This window comes from Trichogramma pretiosum, unplaced genomic scaffold (assembly GCF_000599845.2).
Source record: "Trichogramma pretiosum strain Unisexual culture from Peru unplaced genomic scaffold, Tpre_2.0 scaffold46, whole genome shotgun sequence".
In the NCBI taxonomy this organism is placed as follows: domain Eukaryota; kingdom Metazoa; phylum Arthropoda; class Insecta; order Hymenoptera; family Trichogrammatidae; genus Trichogramma; species Trichogramma pretiosum.
This window is the reverse complement of record NW_019641609.1, coordinates 1,108,619-1,128,420: the sequence shown is the minus strand read 5'-3', so window position 1 is coordinate 1,128,420 and position 19,802 is coordinate 1,108,619. Positions and strand designations below refer to the sequence as shown.

At 41.4% G+C, this 19,802-nt stretch overlaps 4 protein-coding genes across 5 annotated transcripts; 2 read left to right on the top strand and 2 right to left on the bottom strand.

The window, feature by feature from the left end:
- The first annotated feature begins 5,639 nt into the window (after positions 1-5,639).
- Positions 5,640-7,585, top strand: LOC106654496 (major royal jelly protein 1-like). Its single transcript, XM_014374415.2, has 5 exons — positions 5,640-5,889; positions 6,006-6,178; positions 6,265-6,477; positions 6,545-7,018; positions 7,171-7,585. Exons 1-5 carry the CDS (start codon positions 5,700-5,702, stop codon positions 7,393-7,395), a joined length of 1,275 nt encoding a protein of 424 aa, XP_014229901.1. The 5' UTR covers positions 5,640-5,699; the 3' UTR covers positions 7,396-7,585.
- A 93-nt stretch (positions 7,586-7,678) lies between these two features.
- LOC106654948 (major royal jelly protein 1-like) lies at positions 7,679-9,461 on the top strand. The gene is made up of 5 exons (XM_014375110.2): positions 7,679-8,085; positions 8,193-8,356; positions 8,425-8,637; positions 8,717-9,139; positions 9,211-9,461. Exons 1-5 carry the CDS (start codon positions 7,896-7,898, stop codon positions 9,448-9,450), a joined length of 1,230 nt encoding a protein of 409 aa, XP_014230596.1. The 5' UTR covers positions 7,679-7,895; the 3' UTR covers positions 9,451-9,461.
- LOC106654949 lies at positions 9,459-12,366 on the bottom strand. Its single transcript, XM_014375112.1, has 5 exons — positions 12,139-12,366; positions 11,488-11,775; positions 10,382-10,816; positions 9,771-9,879; positions 9,459-9,694 (listed from the first exon to the last, which is right to left on the bottom strand). Exons 1-5 carry the CDS (start codon positions 12,362-12,364, stop codon positions 9,619-9,621), a joined length of 1,134 nt encoding a protein of 377 aa, XP_014230598.1. The 5' UTR covers positions 12,365-12,366; the 3' UTR covers positions 9,459-9,618.
- Positions 12,367-15,543: 3,177 nt separating this feature from the next.
- LOC106654687 (spidroin-2-like) lies at positions 15,544-19,499 on the bottom strand. Of its 2 annotated transcripts, none has more exons than XM_014374666.2 (5): positions 18,824-19,499; positions 17,336-17,522; positions 16,861-17,105; positions 16,491-16,797; positions 15,544-16,340 (listed from the first exon to the last, which is right to left on the bottom strand). In XM_014374666.2, the coding sequence occupies exons 1-5, from the start codon at positions 18,897-18,899 to the stop codon at positions 15,911-15,913; spliced, it is 1,245 nt and encodes a 414-aa protein (XP_014230152.1). In that variant the 5' UTR covers positions 18,900-19,499; the 3' UTR covers positions 15,544-15,910. The 2 variants fall into 2 exon arrangements, with proteins under 2 accessions (XP_014230152.1, XP_014230153.1); XM_014374667.2 differs by lacking the exon at positions 18,824-19,499 and adding an exon at positions 17,597-18,798.
- Between the last annotated feature and the right edge of the window lie 303 nt (positions 19,500-19,802).

Sequence of the window (19,802 nt, the reverse complement as noted above, 5' to 3'; positions counted from 1 at the left end):
GGTGTACCTAACGCATGTAGCCAGTGAAAGTTATCTAATATCAAAATGTGGTCGTGTGTGTGAGCTCACTGCACTACCTGCGTTTCTGGAATCAAAGGGTGGTAGTGCATTATTGTCATGGTCGAAAATGGGCCTCATTATTGTATATCCTTTTTCCATTAAATTTAATGGTCACGTCGACGCGAGCGCGCGCGCATCAAAGTAAAACGTATCATTTGTAATTAGCTCGACTGCGTGCACTGCTCGACTATGTTCCTTTTGACACTTCGGGACGAGCGTAACATTAATAGATGGATTTTCTTCTCGATTCTGCTTCAGCCATGAGCATGATTATACACTTGTGGCAAAGAAAACGAAAATAAAAATGACGAAGTATTTGGATATTTTTCTTTACAACGTAGCGTGCATCGCTTCTGTTCGGACGTGCTTCTAATATCTAACGATTCACGAGGAAATTGACAAGACACATAATCACTTCATTACACATTTTTATTGCGAATCGCCATTGTTACTGTTAATGTACACTTTATTATGCGTGTATTGAACTTTTCTGTGCGGAATTTAATTGAACAATTTATACGAGTTTTATACGTAAGAGAGTATTATGAGCGATGGTAAACTCGTTCAACGAAATCCTTAAGCACACAGTATCGTTTCCATGAGGAAGAGAAAAAGAAAGTTGAGCGCGTTTTAAGTAGCAGTCCGCGTTAAACTACTATGCGTAACCTTGATGTGCAAATTAAGGACATGCCGAGAGTTCAGCAACCTATGCAGCTCGCGTTTGATTATATTCATACAGGAATTTTTTTTATTTTTATATGTATTGTAATTTCAAAATTGTATCTACCTGGAATAATATATTATGTATTAAGACGTTTAGTAACTATTGTAATGTGATTACAGAAATAACTCAAAATAATTCAAAAATAGGTGCTATAACTTCGTTATTCGAAACTGCACCTCTTGGTCCTCTGTCAAATCGTCTTGTTTGAGAATTATAGTTTGTGTATTGATTCGGTGAAGAAACTCCGACTCCTACGAAGCAGACATAAAATAATGGTGAACAAAATATTCATTGATAATCTATTCATTAGTTACCTGCAGTATTAGAAGATCCTGGCCGATTATTTTGTTGTTGTGATGATGAATTATTGTTATTGTTCGAATTATTATTTGAATTGTTATTTGCATTGTTATTTGAATTGTTACTAGAATTATTATTTGAATTATTATCTAAAAATAAAAGTAGATTTTTTCAATGCACATATAACGATTAAGTAAATAAAAAATATTTTGTAGAAATCATACTTATGTGCCAACCAGGAGGAGAATTGAAAAAACCACCAGGGAAAGGTTGCGACCCTGAGTTTGTTTGGGATGCATTTCCACTATCAGTTCCAAGTTGACTATTGTTTCCCCCCTGTTGATTATTATTACTTTGCTCTCCATTGTTTCCCGTACCTTGTTGGTTAATCCCATTTTGCGGCCTATTATTTCCAATTCCTTGTTGATTACCAGTTGATGGACGGTTATTACCAATTCCCTGTTGATTATTTCCACTACCAATTTGTCCATTACCATTTTGTGGTCGGTTATTTCCAATTCCTTGTTGATTATTCCCACTGCCAATTTGGGAATTACCATTTTGCGGTCTATTGTTTCCAATTCCTTGTTGATTATTCCCACTGCCAAATTGTGAATTACCATCTTGTGGTCGATTATTACCAATTCCTTGATTAATGCCAATTGATGGACGATTATTTCCAAATTGTCCGGTACCATCTTGTGGTCGATTATTACCAATTCCTTGATTAATGCCAGTTGATGGACGATTATTACCAATTCCTTGTTGATTATTTCCACTACCAAATTGTAAATTACCATGTTGTGGTCGATTATTACCAATTCCTTGATTAATGCCAGTTGATGGACGATTATTACCAATTCCTTGTTGATTATTTCCACTACCAAATTGTGAATTACCATTTTGCGGTCTATTATTCCCAATGCCTTGTTGATTTATACCAGTTGATGGACGATTATTACCAATTCCTTGTTGATTATTTCCACTACCAAATTGTGAATTACCATTTTGCGGTCTATTATTCCCAATGCCTTGTTGATTTATACCAGTTGATGGTCGATTATTTCCAAATTGTCCTTTACCATTTTGTGGTCGATTATTACCAATGCCTTGTTCATTTATACCATTTGGTATTTGAGTATTTCCACTGCCAATTTGCCCATTACCATTTTGCGGCCTAGTATTTCCGGTTCCTATCTGGTTTATTCCGGTCTGTGGTCTATTATTCCCAATGCCTTGTTGATTTATACTATTTGATGGTCGATCATTACCACTATCTATTTGTCCAAAACCATTTGATGGTCTATTATCTCCAATACCTATATGTCCATTACCATTTTGTGGTCTGTTATTTCCGATTCCTGGTTGGTTAATTCCATTTTGAGGTCTGTTGTTTCCAACGCCTATCTGAATTATACCACTCGATGGTCGATTATTTCCATTGTTATTTTGTGGTCTATTATTTCCAATTCCTTGTTGGTTAATACCATTTTGAAAAATGTTATTTTCGCCACTAATTTGTCCAATACCATTTTGGGGACGATTATTCCCAACTCCTATCTGGTTTATACCATTAGATGGTCGATTATTTACAATTCCTTGTTGATTTATACTATTTGATGGTCGATTATTTCCTGTTCCTTGTTGATATATACCATTTGATGGTCGGTTATTTCCAATATTAATGTGTTCATTACCGTATTGCGGCCTATTACTTCCATAGCCTTGATGGTTTATCCCATTTTGAGGTCGATTATTTCCAATACCTATTTGGCTTTTTCCACTGTTTGCAATACCTTGTTGTCTAATACCATTTTGTGACCAATTATTTCCAACTCCTAGTTGACTATTTATGTTGCTAGGCCGATTATTGCCTAATCCTAGTTGGCCATTATGAATTCCTTGTTGTCCAAAGCCATTTTGTGCTTGATTATAACCGATTCCTACTTGGCCATTAATGTTATTCGGTCGATTGTTTCCTATCCCTATTTGAGCATTATGAATTCCTTGTTGTCCATAGCCACTTTGTGGACGATTATTAGAAATATCTAGTCGTCCAATACCATTATGTTCAATTCCTAGTTGGCCATGTGGAAGTCGGACGCCTATCCCTCGATGATCATTAACGTTTGGATGTCCTGTATTAATTATTCCATGGGGAGGTCGACGTTTACCAAAATGATCAATATTAAGACTTTTTAATGGTTCCACTTGTCTTTTAGTTAATGTTTTAGCTGCTAAAATATAATTTAAGAGCGACAATAGCAGCAAAAACTTGAACCACATGACGAATAATTTTTTAAAGCAACCAAGAGTCTCAAAAAATTACTTCTTTTCGTATTAGTTTGAGTCAACATTTATTGCGTCATAGAAATCGTGAAATTTTCTCAAGTATTAAAATTTAATGAACGTGTAAAATGGTTGTTCAAAATTCATAAATTGAATATTTCCTCGTTTGAACATAGCAAATCCAGCAAAGTGCTGTTTGTCACTGGTATTAAAAAATTAATACTTGACTGATGACGATATTAATGAGTGCGTATGTAATTTTTTTATAATATTATTAATTGTGAAGAAACTTCAATGCTTCTCTTAACATCTAGAAAATTCTATTTTTACTTCTTCATGTACCTCGAGTATAACGCCTCATATTCAAAGTTTTAGATTTGTATTAAAAAAACCCAACTGAATGAATACTGTTTTCAATAAAACAGTTCATTATAATCGATGAATAATTCAATTTCATCAATCTATAGCATTTAAATTCTCGATGATCGCTACAAAAAAAAATAATAATAAACACAAACCCGCATAAGAACAGTTCCAATCGCCAAAGGCCAATAAAATCATCAATATTGAATACATATACACAATCTCTCTACCCACACACGTGAATTTACAGTTAAGCTCGTGCTTAGCGCGTGTGCGTAAGTGCGATTTTCATTATACGCTTCTCAACAATAATATGCGCGCGCGCGCGCGAACGTCGAGTTATATTTCACGACTTGAAGACCATGTCGTATTCCATAAGTACCTTCCAATGATGTATGTACATGACACGATTTCAACCACGAAATGTGTGTGTATGTGCGCGCATATAGTGCCTATAACGTATGTTACCTAAGTGTAACCGCACAGTTACTCTCCTCGTAGATGCAAGTGCTGCTTATGTCCTTATGCTGCTGCTGCTGCTGCTGATAAATGATCGCTATAGACTTGACTATTGCATTATAAACTCGTTAAGAGATGCCTGCCTGCGCATGGCGCATGGCGCGCAGATGAAAAATCCAAATACGTACGTGTTCGAACGTTTCGTTCCAAGTATTTATTTACAAACATAATATATCCGAGAGAAATAATGTTTTGATAGTGTCTGGCTCGCATATAGACATGCAAGCGTATGCGTGACGATATTCAAAAATAATAATTCTCTTACTCTTATGATAGATCGGAGTGGATGAAATTTTTATTATATTCGTCGACGAGGAAATATTTTCTCTATCTCTCTCTCTCTCGTCTTATCGTCTCTTATACCTCTTCCTCGGCGTACATGTAATAACCCATTTTCATAAATTTCATATAGCAGCAGCAGCAGATGCCAATCACAGAGCTATAATAATATACACGTCAACCCTCGCGAATAAAAAAGCAAATACATGCACCGTTGTATCGAAATGTGCATCTGCATATACACATATGAAGTTTAAGTGCGCGACGTCCAAGTGAACGACCCATAAACCCAGATAAAATTGTGTAGCAGCAGCAGCACATCTTGACCGAGACCTACAGCTAAAATATACACTACTTATATATCGCGCCTTCGCGCGAATGGCCATCCGCGTTAATTATGTGTTTGTCTGTATGTGCTCGCGCGGCGCATACACAAAAAAAAACACCAGCGCAGAGACAGGTTTTTTGCGAAACTTTTGAGAACGCGCGCAAACACATGCGAGCAGCTGCACGTAGAGTAGCAGCAGCACCAGCTCCTTTCGTATTTTTTGAATTCAATCTGCGAGTTAGATTGAATTATATTGTTGGGTTACGTAAAAGGCAATAAGATTTATGGCGCTTAGCTTTTACAGATATATGTACGCATATAATATGTGGAAGATTGTATCGTTGCGTTGCTAATTTAACGATAATAAAGTTTTCAATCGCGGTAATGCAGGAAAGCTTTACAACTTATTACAAACGTAAAAAAGGATAATCATCGGGAGTTTTACTCAAATGTAAAAAGTTTCCTAACGACGATTTCTAACCGACAGTTGGATATCTTAATGAAATTAATATATTCCATGTAACATAGTTTTTCAATTGAAGTACACGATATTCGCATCGATCATTTCTATGGAACTTTTGCGCAGATCGTGCGCGTGGTAATTATATGCACGAAACGAACTAGTCGATGAATTATTTTTTAAGAGCTCGTCACGACTCCCTCAAAATTTCGTCATACAGAAAAAACAAGTGCTAAAACAATGATCACGATCGCTGGCCCCAATAAAATTACGATTCTCGAGTCTTCTGTTATTCGTTTTTTCGCAAAAACGTCATTGTCTCGAAAAATCGAATGACAAGTAAGTAGGAGAAGATCATCGAGGAGCTATAAGCAAAAATGCAAGGCTTCATCTGGTTGTTACTGGGGGCGCACGTCACCAGCAGCGCGAGGGCATTATTAATAACGCAATTCGCCTGGAAGTATTTAGATTACAACTGGGACTCGCAGCAGAGGAAAAATTACTTCGTGCAGAACGGACTTTACGATTACAGAAATCTCACGCCGATCGACGTTGATCAATCCGCAGGTAGATATACACACACAGACATAATGTAACGTTATTATTTATATATCTCAGCCTCGCAAGAACGAGCGCTACGCATACGGAGAGATAATTGTTTTCTTGTCGTCGTGCGTGCGTAGATGGCCGAACGTTCATTACGGTCATAAGAGGGCCAGGAGTACCGGCTTCCGTTCATACGGTATCGAATCGAGTCGATCGGGCCTCGGGTCCATTACTCGAGCCCTACCCAAATTGGTCCTGGTATCGGGACGAAATAGGCTGCGAGGGAATCATAAACGTCTACCGAGTGGCCGTAAGTGCCTCTGCACTAATTGCTCTGGACTCATTTTTTTGAAAATTCTCAAACACACTAGCATGACTTATGTTACACACACACAGATCGATAAGTGCCAGAGATTATGGGTGCTGGATACCGGTCTGAGGAGCGGATCGCACATCTGCCCGGCCAAACTGTTGGCCTTCAATCTGCGCGACAACAAATTGATCTACAAGACGGCGATCCCCGATAACGTGGCACAGAATCGCCAGGGTCAGGGTCAACTGGTCACGCCGATCGTGCAGTGCGAGCCCAGCCGTTGTCAGGATGTCAAAGTACAGAAAAAAGTCTTAAATCTCGATTACCATGTACAAAGCACAAAATAATTGTAATGAATAAAAGGTCTACATGGCCGACGTCGCGGGCTCCTCGGTCGTCGTGTTCGACAGCGATCGTCTCGGCGCGCACCGCATCGACGACGACTTTCGCGGCGTCTACACGGCCGAGCCGGCCCACGTCAACACCACCATAGCCGGCGAGTCGTTCACGCTGGCCGACGGCGTGCTCGGCATGGCGCTGAGCCCCCGCCAGAGTAACGGCGATCGTTACCTGGCCTTCCGGCCGTTCGCCTCGCTCTCCGTGTACTTCGCGAACACGCGGGAGCTGCTGCGGCCGCCACCCGCCAACTCGCTCGGTAACGATCGCCGCTACAACAATGTGCATTACTTGCGCGCGATCGACGTTCTGCCGAGCCAGGCGACGGCAATGGCGTTCTCTTCCGGCAACGTATTGTTCTACGGACTTACCAAGGAGATCGGCATCGGCTGCTACAATTTTCACAAGACCATCGGCGGCAGGAGGGATCGTTACCTCTTTGTGAGTGCAATATTATTGACGATCGTAAATCTTTTTTTATTGCATAAAAATAACATTGCCTTTTCATAATGTTTAAACAAAATGCGTTATTATCAGCTCTCATTGTGCAATATAATCGTCAATATTTTGATTTCGATATTTCTACTATGCAGAGAGTTCCTGTACAAGACTACGGAAGATTGCAATTCGTCAGTGGAATGAAAATCATCCAAAATCCCTCGATACCGGGAGGCGAGGAAATAATCACAATGTCGAACCGATTGCAGAAGATTTACGCGGGTACTCAGAACTTCAACGAGGTCAATTTTCAGGTTTCCAGGATCTCCGTGAAACACGCCATTCAAGGGACAATGTGCGATAGTAATAACAATGTGTAGGAAAATATGTGACGTTATTAAAAATTCCCCGCAGTCAAACGCGAGTAGAAATTTTTTGTTTCAAATTACTTCTGCTCGTGTTGACTCGCTATCATACGAGCGCAAAATTATCCAAATATATATGTAGAGATTATATATTTTATTAATAAAGCCTTGTGTAAATGTTAAGACCCGATTTTGAGGTTTCACAGAAATATGTAATAATTCAATTATAAATACGATTACAAAATTTATTTAAAAATTTGAAACAAACTTAGGAAATTAATTGAGCGTCCCTCGCAAACTTTCCGTGTAATCGTGTGGCTACGTGTGTTTGTTTTGGGATACACGATAACGCATTGCGCAGCGGCGCGCGTATATTGGCTCAGTGTGAATATTTTATCGTCGTCGCTGCACGATATTAATATTTCTCGCGAAAAGCATTAGCGAGCTCGGAGCTGGTTTTTTCATCAGTATTAAAAGTATTAACCCAGAGGCTGGAACCAACAAGGTTGACAAAAATGAAGACGTTGTTATGTTTCATCGCGTTGTTTCAAACGATTCTGGCTCTGTATTCTCCGCTCGTCACGTACAACCAGTGGAAGTATTTCGATTATGATTGGGACACTGTCGATCAGAAGAATTTCTATTTAAGGAATAATTTGTACGACGCTAGAAATATGACGCCGATCGACGTCGACGAGTCTCCCGGTAAGTGCGACATGAATTATTAGATGAGTATACGAACTTAGTAATCTTCGCACGTGGTTTCGTGATTGAGCGTAGGAAGTAGATTTTTCAATGACTATAATTTTCAGACGGTCGTGTATTCGTGACGATAATTAGAGCTCCTGGAGTACCAGCGAGTGTCCACACAGTTTCTAGCAGAAACGGACCCGGAGGGCCTCTTTTGAAACCCTATCCCGATTGGTCTTGGTACAGTAACCAGTGCAGCGGTATAACCAGCGTTTATAGAGTCGCTGTAAGTTTCAATTGTACATTTTTCGACGAGTGCTTAAGCAGCTTCAAAAATCGATGGTCATTTTTCAGATAGATAAATGCAACAGAATTTGGATTCTGGATACTGGAATGATCGGCGACGATCACGTGTGTCCCGCTCAGTTATTGGTGTTCGATTTGGCTACCAACAAGTTGATTCACAGACAGACGATACCCGACCAAATAGCGCGAAATCGAAACGGAGCTGGCCGACTCATAACTCCAATCGTCGAATTGGATGGAAATAATTGCAACCAATTTAATGCACGTCACCAATTAAGCCTATTCCTCTTGTACTAAATTTATTTGCTGCACCGATTTCAATATCGATTTCCTGTAATAGGTATACATCGCCGACGTGACCGGTCATGCTCTGATCGTGTGGAACGGCCGCGAGTTTCGTCGCATCGAGGGCGACGTGTTTCAGCCCGAGCCCCAGAACTCGCAGTACAGCATCGCGGGCGAGAGCTTCTACCTGGCCGACGGCATACTGGGCATGTCCATCTCGCCCTGGACGAAGCTGGGCGACCGATTTTTGGCCTTCAAACCGTTGGCTTCCAAATCGATGTACCTCACAACCACCAAAGAGATTCAGAACAATTTCAATAATCCTCAGAACATACAGTACATTAGGGGTAGATACGTGTTGCCGAGTCAAGCCTCGGCGATGGCTTTCTCGTCGACCGGAGTTCTGTTCTTCGGTATGACGCGAGAAATCGGCGTCGGTTGTTACAATATCGAGAATCCTTTGGTATCACAAAATATGGTAAGTCACAGAAGTAATTTCTCAACAATCAAAAAAATTTGTAATTCATTGTTTATTATTGATTATTTCAGCAAAGCGTCATCACGGATTACGACAGACTTCAATTCATCAGCGGAATGAAAGTCATCAATCACACTCCGGATCCGAAAAACGACAAATTAGTCATGATGTCGAATAGACTACAGAAAATCTACGCTGGAACGATGGACTTCCGAGACGTAAATTTCAGAATCACCTTAGCACCGGTCAATCAGCTGATCAAGGGTTCCATCTGCGATCCGAATTTCACGCCATACAGAAGTAAAAATTGAATAAGAGATTCGTTGTCATACATCGATTTAATTTCCAAAATCAATTAATATAATACAAAAGGGTTACACTTATAGACTTACAAAATAAAATTAACTTTTATATCAAATCTAGTGAGTATGAATAAATGCACTGCATTTACAAGTGTTTTAGCTTATCCAATTTTAAGTCTATTTGCCGTAGCTGGTGGCCGAGGCTTGAGCACTGGCCTGAGCGAAAGCCTGGCCACCTCCTTGTTGGTAGTATCTGTGGCAAAAGCAATTCGAGTTAGAAACTTGTGTAATCAGTGACAAATGTTACGTAAATTATTTTTCGAACTTACGGTTGCTGCTGAGCGCACGTGTTACAATAGCCCTGTTGGGGTCTGTGACCGCCACCACCGCCGTAAACGGGAACAACGTACACCGGTTGAACTTGAACGGGTTGGGCAGCTGAAAATCGTCAGTTTTTAATTACTTTTCGTGTCGTCTCGCTTTTTTTTGTGCATTAAACTTCTTCGTGTTTAGTTATAAGCAGTAAAGGCATGAATATAACTGCTTATTGCTGTCGAGTTATATTTTTGAAAGAAAATAAGAGATTTATCGATCCAAAATTTGTTTTGTACTCTAACAAGATTTATGGTAATCATAGGTGTGATCGTGGTTTTTGATTTTGAGCTTTTTGATTCCATCAACAGATGGCGTATCGTAAATTCGCAAGTGGCAAAACCTCTTTCGATTGATATAAATACAAAACAAAACAAAGTGTTTTCAACTTTAAGTTTTCGTATTCGTTCCTATCATTTCCTCATTATATGCCTGGTAAAAAATATCATCTAAGGATATATTAATTATAAACCCACAATATTATTGTCTCGTCTTCAGGATATTTTATATGTACGCGAAGATTGATGAGTTACGTTAGACTATGTTTTATATGAGAAGGTAAACTTACGATAATAGCCACCTCCGCCCCCGCAGCCTCCGTTACAGCCGCCACCGCCGCCGCCTTTGTGGAACTTCTTCGCCTTCATCTCCTCGACCATGCACGACAGGCAGATGTGCCTCTTCCTGCGAACCTTCATGAGTTTTCCGGCCTGTTCGATTTCGCTCTCGTCGCGTTTTTCCTCCTCCGCCTTCTCTTCGCTCTTCTTCTCGGAGTTCTCGGCCGCGCGCTGAATCGCGTTCGACAGAGAGCTGTCGATCTCCGCGGCGTCGACCAACGTCTCGGCGGACTCGAGATTCACCTTGACGATGCGAGTCTGGCCGTGGTACTGGACCTTCTCGATGTCGAAGCCCTCGGCTTTGAGGTCCTCGGCCACTTCGTCCAGATCCACCGGGTGATCCTCGTCTTTGTCCTCGACGACGAGCAAGAATACAGCGAGAGGTTCTGAAAACGAGATATTTTCATGTGAAACTTCTTATGGAACATATGGTTAGTATGTACCGTATCCGCAAAGAAACGAGTGGGTAAAATCGTCAAACACATTTAAATTTAGCTATTTACTTTTTTCTATTTTCAATGCTTTTAAATTGAATTTATTTATTTGCTGCTTATAGTCTTATACGTAGCGAAATTGAAAGAATTGATTTTCCAAAACTCTTTTTGTATTAGAACAAGATCTATTGTAACCAGAAGTGTCATATTTGATTGTGAGCTTCTTAATTCCATCAACAGATGGAGTATAGTGCATCCGCAAGTGGCGAAAAAGTTCCGGATTAGTATAAGTACGAAACATTAAAGAACATTTTTATTATAATTTGAATTTCTTATCTCTGCCTTAGAGGAGTTTGATAAACAAAGAAAATTCGCATAGCCTATTGAATATTTTCCTCGCGTCTCTTCTGCGTATCTCTTTGAATAACAAGTACGCGCGTGCAGACGACAATATTATTACTTCTCTAATAACACAGTCGAGTCAGATCTCCTTGGATGAGTAATCGACAATCATCGAGAGAAATATATAAAAACGAATCTATTTCTTTGATATCAAAAGCGATAATTGCGGGCTGAACAAAAACAGAAAAGAAAAATCGCACGAATTAAGAGGAATCACTCACCATCGACGTCTTTGGGCACCTCGTCTATAATTTCGTTGTGCAACACGTCGTTGTCGTCCTCGGCCGTGTGGTTTTTTACGGCGTAAACATTGATGAGAAAGAGCGCCAGAGGATTTTTTCTCTTCAGCTCGAGACTGGTGGACTCGGTCGCGTCGCTGGGCAGAGGTGGCGGCACCAGATCCGTGGCCAAGGTCGGCAGGCCATCGTCATCGCCGTTGAATTTCGGGGGCAGCAATTCCGTAGCCGGCGTCTGGGGCAGATAATCGTCCTCGAACGGAGGCAATAATTCTGCAATCGGCGAGAGAAAATTTTATGGTCAAGATTTTTCCGCAAAAGGCACGTCATCGACGAGAATATTTGTAATAGTATAATATTTGTGCAGAATATAACGTGCGAGTTCCATCATAAAAAAAGATGCGCCTATATTAGCAATTCTAATGGCGATTCGATTAGCATCGTCGGGACGCACTTTTCATATTTTAAGAACCGCAGCAGCAGAGAAGTGAGATATTTTTATATCTCGTGCGATTGATACTATTGTGCTAAAAAAATTTTTGTTTTTTTTCGAAAACGAAACTCGATCCGCACTAGACACAAAAAACATTTATATAGTCTCGCACAGTCTCGAGAGCCATATAGATAAACACACACCTGTTGCTGGAACGGGTACGTCTACGGGCAGACACGTGACACCGACGACGAAAAAAATCGCCGCCGTGGTCCAGATCACTGACCACGACATCTTGCGCTGCATGTGCATATATAATCTAAACTCGCGACAAGTCAACCGTGTATACAGAGAGAGAAAAAAACCGAACAAAGACAAAAGAGCGTCCGCTAGAGTATCCGGTGAGAAACGCACTGCGAGCAGCAGCATTTGAACTTGCCGCTTTTATAGTAAAAATAGTCGGCTTTGTGGTCGATGCATGCAGTGATTGCGTAATAATATAATATGCACGCGCGTGGCAAGTTCGCGCGAGCAGCGATGAGCATCATTCAATCATACATAGACATATTATAAGTATTAGACAAAACTCGAATGTAGCACCGAGTTTTTTTCGAGGGATTTTCCCGCGGCGTCTGAGGATTCACGCGCGAAAGAAATAGATATTCGGCTTTACGCGTTTCACGTCGAATCGCGCAAAAGCAGTACGATTATTAGCTCGTTAAAAACAAACCGGCGACTCTCCTAATAAGCCGGAAAAAAACTTGATACTTTTTCATCGATGATGACAAGATAAATGATGAATTAGGAGGAATCGCGTCAGAGCTCTCGAACGCGTGTATAATGTGCGAAAATCGCGTTGCATTATATATGCTTTTCGAGGAAATCGTCGAGCGATAACAACGATTTTTAGTTTTTCCGGCGGGTATTGTTCAATCAATCTGGAATACGACGCGGGGTTTTTCACGTTTTGTTTTTCAACTCTTCTTATAATGATTCGGCAAAATCGCTATAGTATAGTATTCAAATGAACAATTAATTTTTCTTTAAACAACAAGTTTTTTCATTCCAGGATCTTCTGAACAAATTTTCAATAATATTATTGATGTCATTGAACCATGAAACAATCGGTCTACAATACAATAACATCCTATATCTGTAATAAAATAATAATATTTTCTAGAGTCTAACCGAAGATGAGCACTTTTTGTCCGAAGCGCAGTTCTCGAGGAAAATCAATAAACTGAGAGGTCAAAGATACTGCAATAGCGACGGGTGAAAAAAATTTACCTGCCATAGTAGCATAAACTTTTAGCCCGAAGGCGCATAGTTTTTGTATCCTCTTCTTCTCGAAGAATTGATTTATGTAAAAAACAAATAAAACATCATAACTGTTGTGAACCTTACAAAATATCTCAAAACATCGAGCGATTATACATTCATCGACCATATATCCTTCTATATATATCCGCATAAAAGTCCTATATTATCCTTTTTCTCGCTTTCGAGCGTGCATCCCTACTCGAGCGAACTCTTCCTGTTGACGTTCGCGGAATGTTAATCCGACACTCGTGTATAGCCTTGGATTTATCTGGTGCAATACATAGTAGTGGTCGTCGTCGGCTTGTATAGGTCCACACGCAAAAATTCACTTTACTGCTAATTCGAAGTTACGAGCTCTTTCTTGCGCCTTCGCGTATACTGTACCGAGCGGCGCGGGGTAGTTACAGGCCTTTTTTGCCGCGGCGCGCCACGATAAACCGTCGTGCCTACGCTGCTGCGGTTTCTTCGCTTTTCAAGAGCGCATTTACGCTGCAAACTGCGATGCTCCTCCATACTGCTGCACTTGTTGCTGCGCTTCGCGGCGTGATCTCTCCATGACGCGCTACGAGATGAAATTTTATTTTATTTTTATTATTATCATTATTATTTTTTTCTTTTCGTCCTGGAGAATTCGTAAAAGTGATGAGCTCGGAATAATATATAATTGCGTTGGAAATGAGTTCGGCCGTGATCGAATCCAGCCGCGGTATTGGTGTGTGGCTGTTCAATAACACATTTTAATTAAGAGTAATTAGCTTTGTCATTCGGTACGCGCGAGTTTGATTCACGCGCGAGGACAGTTTTGTATTTTTCACGCGATGAAAAGCTGATTTATTATCTCTTTTTGATGCGATTTTTGGTATCGAGCGAATATTTACCTTATATAAACAATCTGCGGAGCAATTTTTATGAACTTTCGAATAACGATAACGTATTGACGAGCGCGTGATAAAAGTCAAGAAAATCGAGACTTTTCCTTGTTGATATTTTCTCCTCGCGTGCAAGTGGCTTATGTGCAACGATGCTATTTTGCATCAAGTAATTATATGTAAACATTGTATTTAAACGAATTTAACAGATTTCTATCTTGAATAATCAGAATACACAATGTAAGAAATAAAAAACTTATTTGTATACAGCTCTGGCGTTCATCGATTATGAATTTCTTCTTTACACGAAGCCCCATATGGGCAAAAGTGACCCTGTAAAAATCACCACGATCGATAAATCACGATTGTTTATGAAAAACGTGGCAAAATTCATCAATCCCATAATTAATTGACCATAAAAAGTCCCATTGTTTTAATCATATTATTCATCCTTTTCTAAACGCGAGATTAACGATAATCTCGTGAATCGTCGTCATTTGTTATATTACCACGAGATGCGTCCGAAATACTACTACGCACGAGTACGATTCACTGCACAGCTCACACACACAATCGTGGATATCGTAATAACGAGCTTGTTGTTGTCTCGTTCGCCGAGATCTTAAGAGCACCTGATTAGATCACCGCAGAATCCTTGAATGCGTATATAGGCGCATCTTCACCTTAGACAGTGTTTTATTTTTAAGTTACGATTGGCGTGATATAACCATACCGCGCGTTATGCATAAGTCCAGCTAAATATGGCACATGAAAAATCGCCAGTTCCCGTTTCGATATGTGTGGAGATGTTAATCTCTTGCCTGGTGTTTCTTTTGTCCTTAAACTTAAGAAAAAAATTAGATTCGCATCTTACGCAACGCAATATCTTTCGATTCTTACCACCTGTAGATCTGTGGACCAGTGGTCGGTAACTGGGTATCCAAGTTTTATCCTTGGCAAAACGAGATGTCGCTTTGAAAGCCTCGAATCCAAGGTCAGGGTCAAGTGCACAGTTCGAGATCGTTAATACATTATCAAGACCTTCGACCGGTCGTGTATGTCGGTCACGGATTCGTCCGCGAGTGCAGACATGAAAATTAATCTCGTCGATCAAGTTTGTTTCTTCAATGGTATAATGCAAATTGAAAGAGTATCTTCTTCGAGATTAATGAGCAAAGTCGAATGATGCGATTTTAAATGTGGGGTTTACATGCTTGATTAGTTTTGAATGTTATTTCAACCGCGGGGTAAACCATTTTTTAATCTCACAATTTGCAATGATGTGACAATTGCGAAAAATATGATTCGTACTTTATCTTATAAGTTATACCTGGGTAAAGAGCGAGTCAAAAATGAATGAAGTAAATTATTTAAATAAAAAAATTGTCATGCAAAATTTATTAAAAGAAGACAGCAAGCTTAACTTAAAACTAAACTATTTTATTACATCAACATAAATTTGAATGAGTTCAGTTTATCGAGGCGACTTTCGAAAACTAACAGTACACATGTACTTTTGAATATAGTCGATTAATGCCCGCGCACAGGTTGAATTTTGATATAATACTGATTGAAGAATTTTCATTCGAATCCGATTTAAAAAGAATTTAAAATCGAATTGTCAAGCGTATGCTCTATATGGCAGCACATATACATGTAGTAAAAAATTAAGAGCTGTATTCGCCGCTCAATTCTCATTTTCGCCAACATCCACAATTTCTTTTTCGTCTATTCATTCTCACTCTGGACTATGTACAAAGAAACACACATTAATATCGAATTTATCCTAAATGTCAAAAAAATCTACAATTTTTGAAATGACAGTCTCTACGGGTCCTTTTTCGTCGTCGTCATCTTCTTCGTCCTCGTCCTCGTCTTCATCCTTGTCTTCATCCTCGTCCTCATCCTTATTGATTTTTTTCAGCTGTTTACTCCTCACGAATTCCGGAGGTATTATCTGTTCCGCGGGAACGAAAGAAGTCGAAGGTAGCGCATTGGCAGCCGCACCAGTGGACGACGAGCTTGCGGAGGCCGAAGCTTGCGCTCCGGAAGCGGCTCCACCGGCCGAGGCTGAAGCAGTTGCGGTCGCCGAAGCCGTGTTCGAAGAAACGACTGGACTCAAAACCGGACCCGTTGCAGTCGCAGAGCCTTGAGAGTGAGCTTCGGCATGTGAATCCGATGTCGACTCAATAAGATTTTGAGCTGGACGTTCCTTTCTAAATTGTGAGAAAAATCGATCGATGAAATTACATTAATCAATCTATTGGACGACACATTTGGAACATTAAAAACAAATAGATAGAAAAAAAAGTGTCCTCTCGTGCATCATCCTCATATGTTCAGGCGACGATCAGGCACATACCTACCCTACACTGAGCGACAAGCCACCGGGTCTGCCGTATTCGTCGCCGTAGTATCCGTCCGATCCTCCCTGATTGTAATTCGGATTGTAGCCCTGCTGAGAGGGATAGTATTCTCCAGGCTTGGAGACGACGACCCTCGGCCCTCGGCAGCGGGGATCTCTCTGCCAGCCCTGATAGTCGCAGGGATCCCTGGGCTCCTGGACGTCATAAAAGGGACCGTTGCCGTTGCCGCCGGGACGGTAGTGCTGACGGTCGCCGTCGCTCACGGTCACGTGAAGCCTTGGCGCGCGATGCGGATTGTAATAATTGCCTGCGACCGAAATAATTGCCCGTAAAATTTTATTATGTCATTGCGTTTCTCGTTAACTCTTACCGTAACCACTGCCATAGCCGGGGTAGCTGGGGTAGTCTCTGTTCGGACGATGTTGCGCGGCTCCGTTGTGAGCGTTGGCGTTGGCGTTAGCATTGGCGGATCCATGGCCCAGGGCGTAGGCGTTGCCCTGAGCATGGGACTGAGGGCCGAGCAGAGGTCCGTTAGAGGCCAAGGCGTTGGAATTGGCCGCGGAGATGCCACCTGGGCCGAGTGCCAGTGCGTTCGCTTGGCTCGCTGCTAACGAGCTGTTTCAAAGAGACAGAGAAACGAGAGGTTGTTTCGATCGTCGTAGATAATAGTAACGAAGAGCAGTCAATGACTCCGCGCGATGGCTCATATAGGCACAGTTAGTTTTGTAAACATACATCGCGCGAATATGTGTTCCAAAAAAAAAACAGTTGGCCAATACATTTCCATTTATGACTCATGCGCAACCGACTGCGCAAAAGCTGCTCGAAAGAACGAATGAATTTACCCAGCGCCGGTGTTGGCTGCCTGACTGGAGCTCTGAGCCACTCCGATGCCCTGGGGTCCACCGGACACGCTGAATGTCTGCGCGTTGCCTCCGGGAGCACCTAGGGCGAAACTCGCCGAAAACGGCAGGAAACGCGCCTGGCCTGGGTTGTCGTTGGCTTGATGACGGCCGTGCGTGGCGGCGGCATCTGCAATCATCGTGTGCGTGACTCGTGTGCGTAAAAACGTTTACGTATAGTATATATTATATAATAGTTCGTACGACACTTTTTTTCTCTAGCCACAAAGTAGAGTGATTCCATTTTTAGCGTATAGAGTTCCTTTCGCACAAAGCCAAAAGTATGATGACGGATTTAAATTGGCATTGTATAGCCTCACGCATTGTTATCGAACGACACACTTACGTACAACACACTGTTTGAGTCGCAATAGTCTCTCTCCTTTTTTTAATTACGAACCGGCTCCGTTTCAGAATCACCGCGAGCGCAAACTATATATTTTTCTATTTTTCCACTCGTACGCGAAAACTCGACTTTTTGCGTTTATCTGACGCGCGCGGAAAGTGCTGATCTTGCAGGCTATTTTTACGACGCCTGCGAGTGCGACTTTACGATTTTTACTTGGCTAACCGACGTTTTACTTCGAGGCTCGAGTAACGCTAACTCCACTTGTACATAACGATAAAAAGCCCTGGTGGAAATGCTCAACCTTAATTATGGCCTGATGACTAAACAATGAAAATTTACAATTTTTTAAAATGTATACTCATTATTTGGCTTGGTTTTGGCGATTTTTACGATACAATAATGTTAAAAACAATAAGTACATTTTAAATAACCTGATAATAACTATTTTTTACCGTTTCAAAAAATTTAGATCAGATTTCGACGACTTTGAATATGACAATACCACTTTAATCTTTCACCACTAGATAGCGAGTACCTTTATCTTTAAATTTACAAGTTGCAAAGTTGCAATAATTGTGCATTTTTTATGAGTCAAAAAATGGTTTTAAGAAATTTAGCGATCATATTCATAGCTTTTACGATCCTTCAATATTTGAAATGTACCAAATTCTACTTTCGACTTTTACCACTAGATGACGAGTACCTTTATCTGTAAATCTGCAAGTGGCAAAGTCAAAATAAGTGCATATAAGTGTACACTAACTAGGAGGTGTTTGATGATTAACGATTAATTTGATGATTAAACGTGGCATAAGCCAAAAACTAACCATAAGATGCTAAGTATTTTCATCATTTGTAAGGCTCTTTATAAAAATTGAAATTTTCCTTCCTTCATACGGTATAAGGCGAGGATATTTTATAGCTCGATCACTTCACTGAATCGTCGGTTTCTTTTGCAGCCGACCGCTATCTATCTTATACTCGAAATCGCCACTGGGAAAATCCAGGCGAATTCGCACGCGGAAATCACTACCAAGGAAAGAACACTTCACAATTTTCCAAAAGAAATAATCACCACTTACCGGCACGGGCCAAGAGCAGCAGCAGCAGCAGCGCAAAAGCCGCAGCGCAGCGGAAAATCGTCCCGAATCGCGTCATGTCGACTAGACGCTCACGAGATAGCAGCGAGTCTGGAGATGCAGCAAGGAGCGCGCGTATTTTTATAATAGCCGCGCCGAGAGATACGACGACGCGCCGAGAGCTGAGCCGTGCGAGCAGGACTGCACCGCACGCAGGTGAGGCTCGACCTTAGACACCTCCGTGCAGTGACGTGTCTCGTTGTTGTTGTTGTTGTATGCGAGCTGCGCGTCCGGCAGTGGATTGGCATTCTTGGTCGCCTCGAGAGCCCCTCGAGCGGGTGTCTCGTTCCTCTGGCTCTGCGGCTATGGGTGTGGGTATACTATACACGGGTACACGAATGGGAAGGAATCACTTGCACAACGCACCCGCGCGAGAGCCGAATGGAAGGAACGAGCGAAAATTTCACGCCTGTTACGCGAGAGATAGCTAGAGCTCTGAGTTATGGTAGGCCCATAATACGATAGCGATCGGAGGTGGCATTACAATTGCTGCATTCTAATGCTGGACGGTTTGCATCACTCGTAACAGGTTGGGAGAAACCCCCTGCGATGTCGGCAATTCGCTAGTTTGCGTCGTGCTATCGGTGCGCGTACCAATGCCTATGTACGCATACGTACGTACGTTGTATATCCGAGTCCGTGGCGAGTGAAAATCAATATTACACGTGAGTGCGCGGCACACTGCCCGACTCACCGCTGCCACCATACTACACTGAGACGCAGACAGACGTAAATCGAGGCCTTGAGAAATCCCGAAGCTTCGCCGATACTGGGCTAAGGTTGACCGGTTGAGCAATATGCAGGCAAGCTCCGCGTGTTTTGTGTATATCGCTCGAGTATATAAACACTCGCGTGCGTGCGGAACTCGATATTTTTTCGTGCGTATACGTATTTTGAGAGGAGCTGCTTCAAAACTCGAGGA

Coding starts and splice junctions, on each gene's coding strand:
- LOC106654496 (XM_014374415.2), top strand. CDS start 5,700: ATGCAAGGCTTCATCTGGTTGTTACTGGGGGCGCACGTCACCAGCAGC. Junction 6,478..6,544: donor GCCGTTGTCAGGATGTCAAA/GTACAGAAAAAA, acceptor AATGAATAAAAG/GTCTACATGGCCGACGTCGC. Junction 7,019..7,170: donor GGAGGGATCGTTACCTCTTT/GTGAGTGCAATA, acceptor TCTACTATGCAG/AGAGTTCCTGTACAAGACTA.
- LOC106654948 (XM_014375110.2), top strand. CDS start 7,896: ATGAAGACGTTGTTATGTTTCATCGCGTTGTTTCAAACGATTCTGGCT. Junction 8,086..8,192: donor CGACGTCGACGAGTCTCCCG/GTAAGTGCGACA, acceptor TATAATTTTCAG/ACGGTCGTGTATTCGTGACG. Junction 8,357..8,424: donor CCAGCGTTTATAGAGTCGCT/GTAAGTTTCAAT, acceptor GTCATTTTTCAG/ATAGATAAATGCAACAGAAT.
- LOC106654949 (XM_014375112.1), bottom strand. CDS start 12,364: ATGCTGCTGCTCGCAGTGCGTTTCTCACCGGATACTCTAGCGGACGCT. Junction 10,817..11,487: donor GGTGCCCAAAGACGTCGATG/GTGAGTGATTCC, acceptor TCTCGTTTTCAG/AACCTCTCGCTGTATTCTTG. Junction 9,880..10,381: donor GGGCGGAGGTGGCTATTATC/GTAAGTTTACCT, acceptor GACGATTTTCAG/CTGCCCAACCCGTTCAAGTT.
- LOC106654687 (XM_014374666.2), bottom strand. CDS start 18,899: ATGACGCGATTCGGGACGATTTTCCGCTGCGCTGCGGCTTTTGCGCTG. Junction 17,106..17,335: donor GCAGCCAACACCGGCGCTGG/GTAAATTCATTC, acceptor TCTTTGAAACAG/CTCGTTAGCAGCGAGCCAAG. Junction 16,798..16,860: donor CGGCTATGGCAGTGGTTACG/GTAAGAGTTAAC, acceptor TTTCGGTCGCAG/GCAATTATTACAATCCGCAT.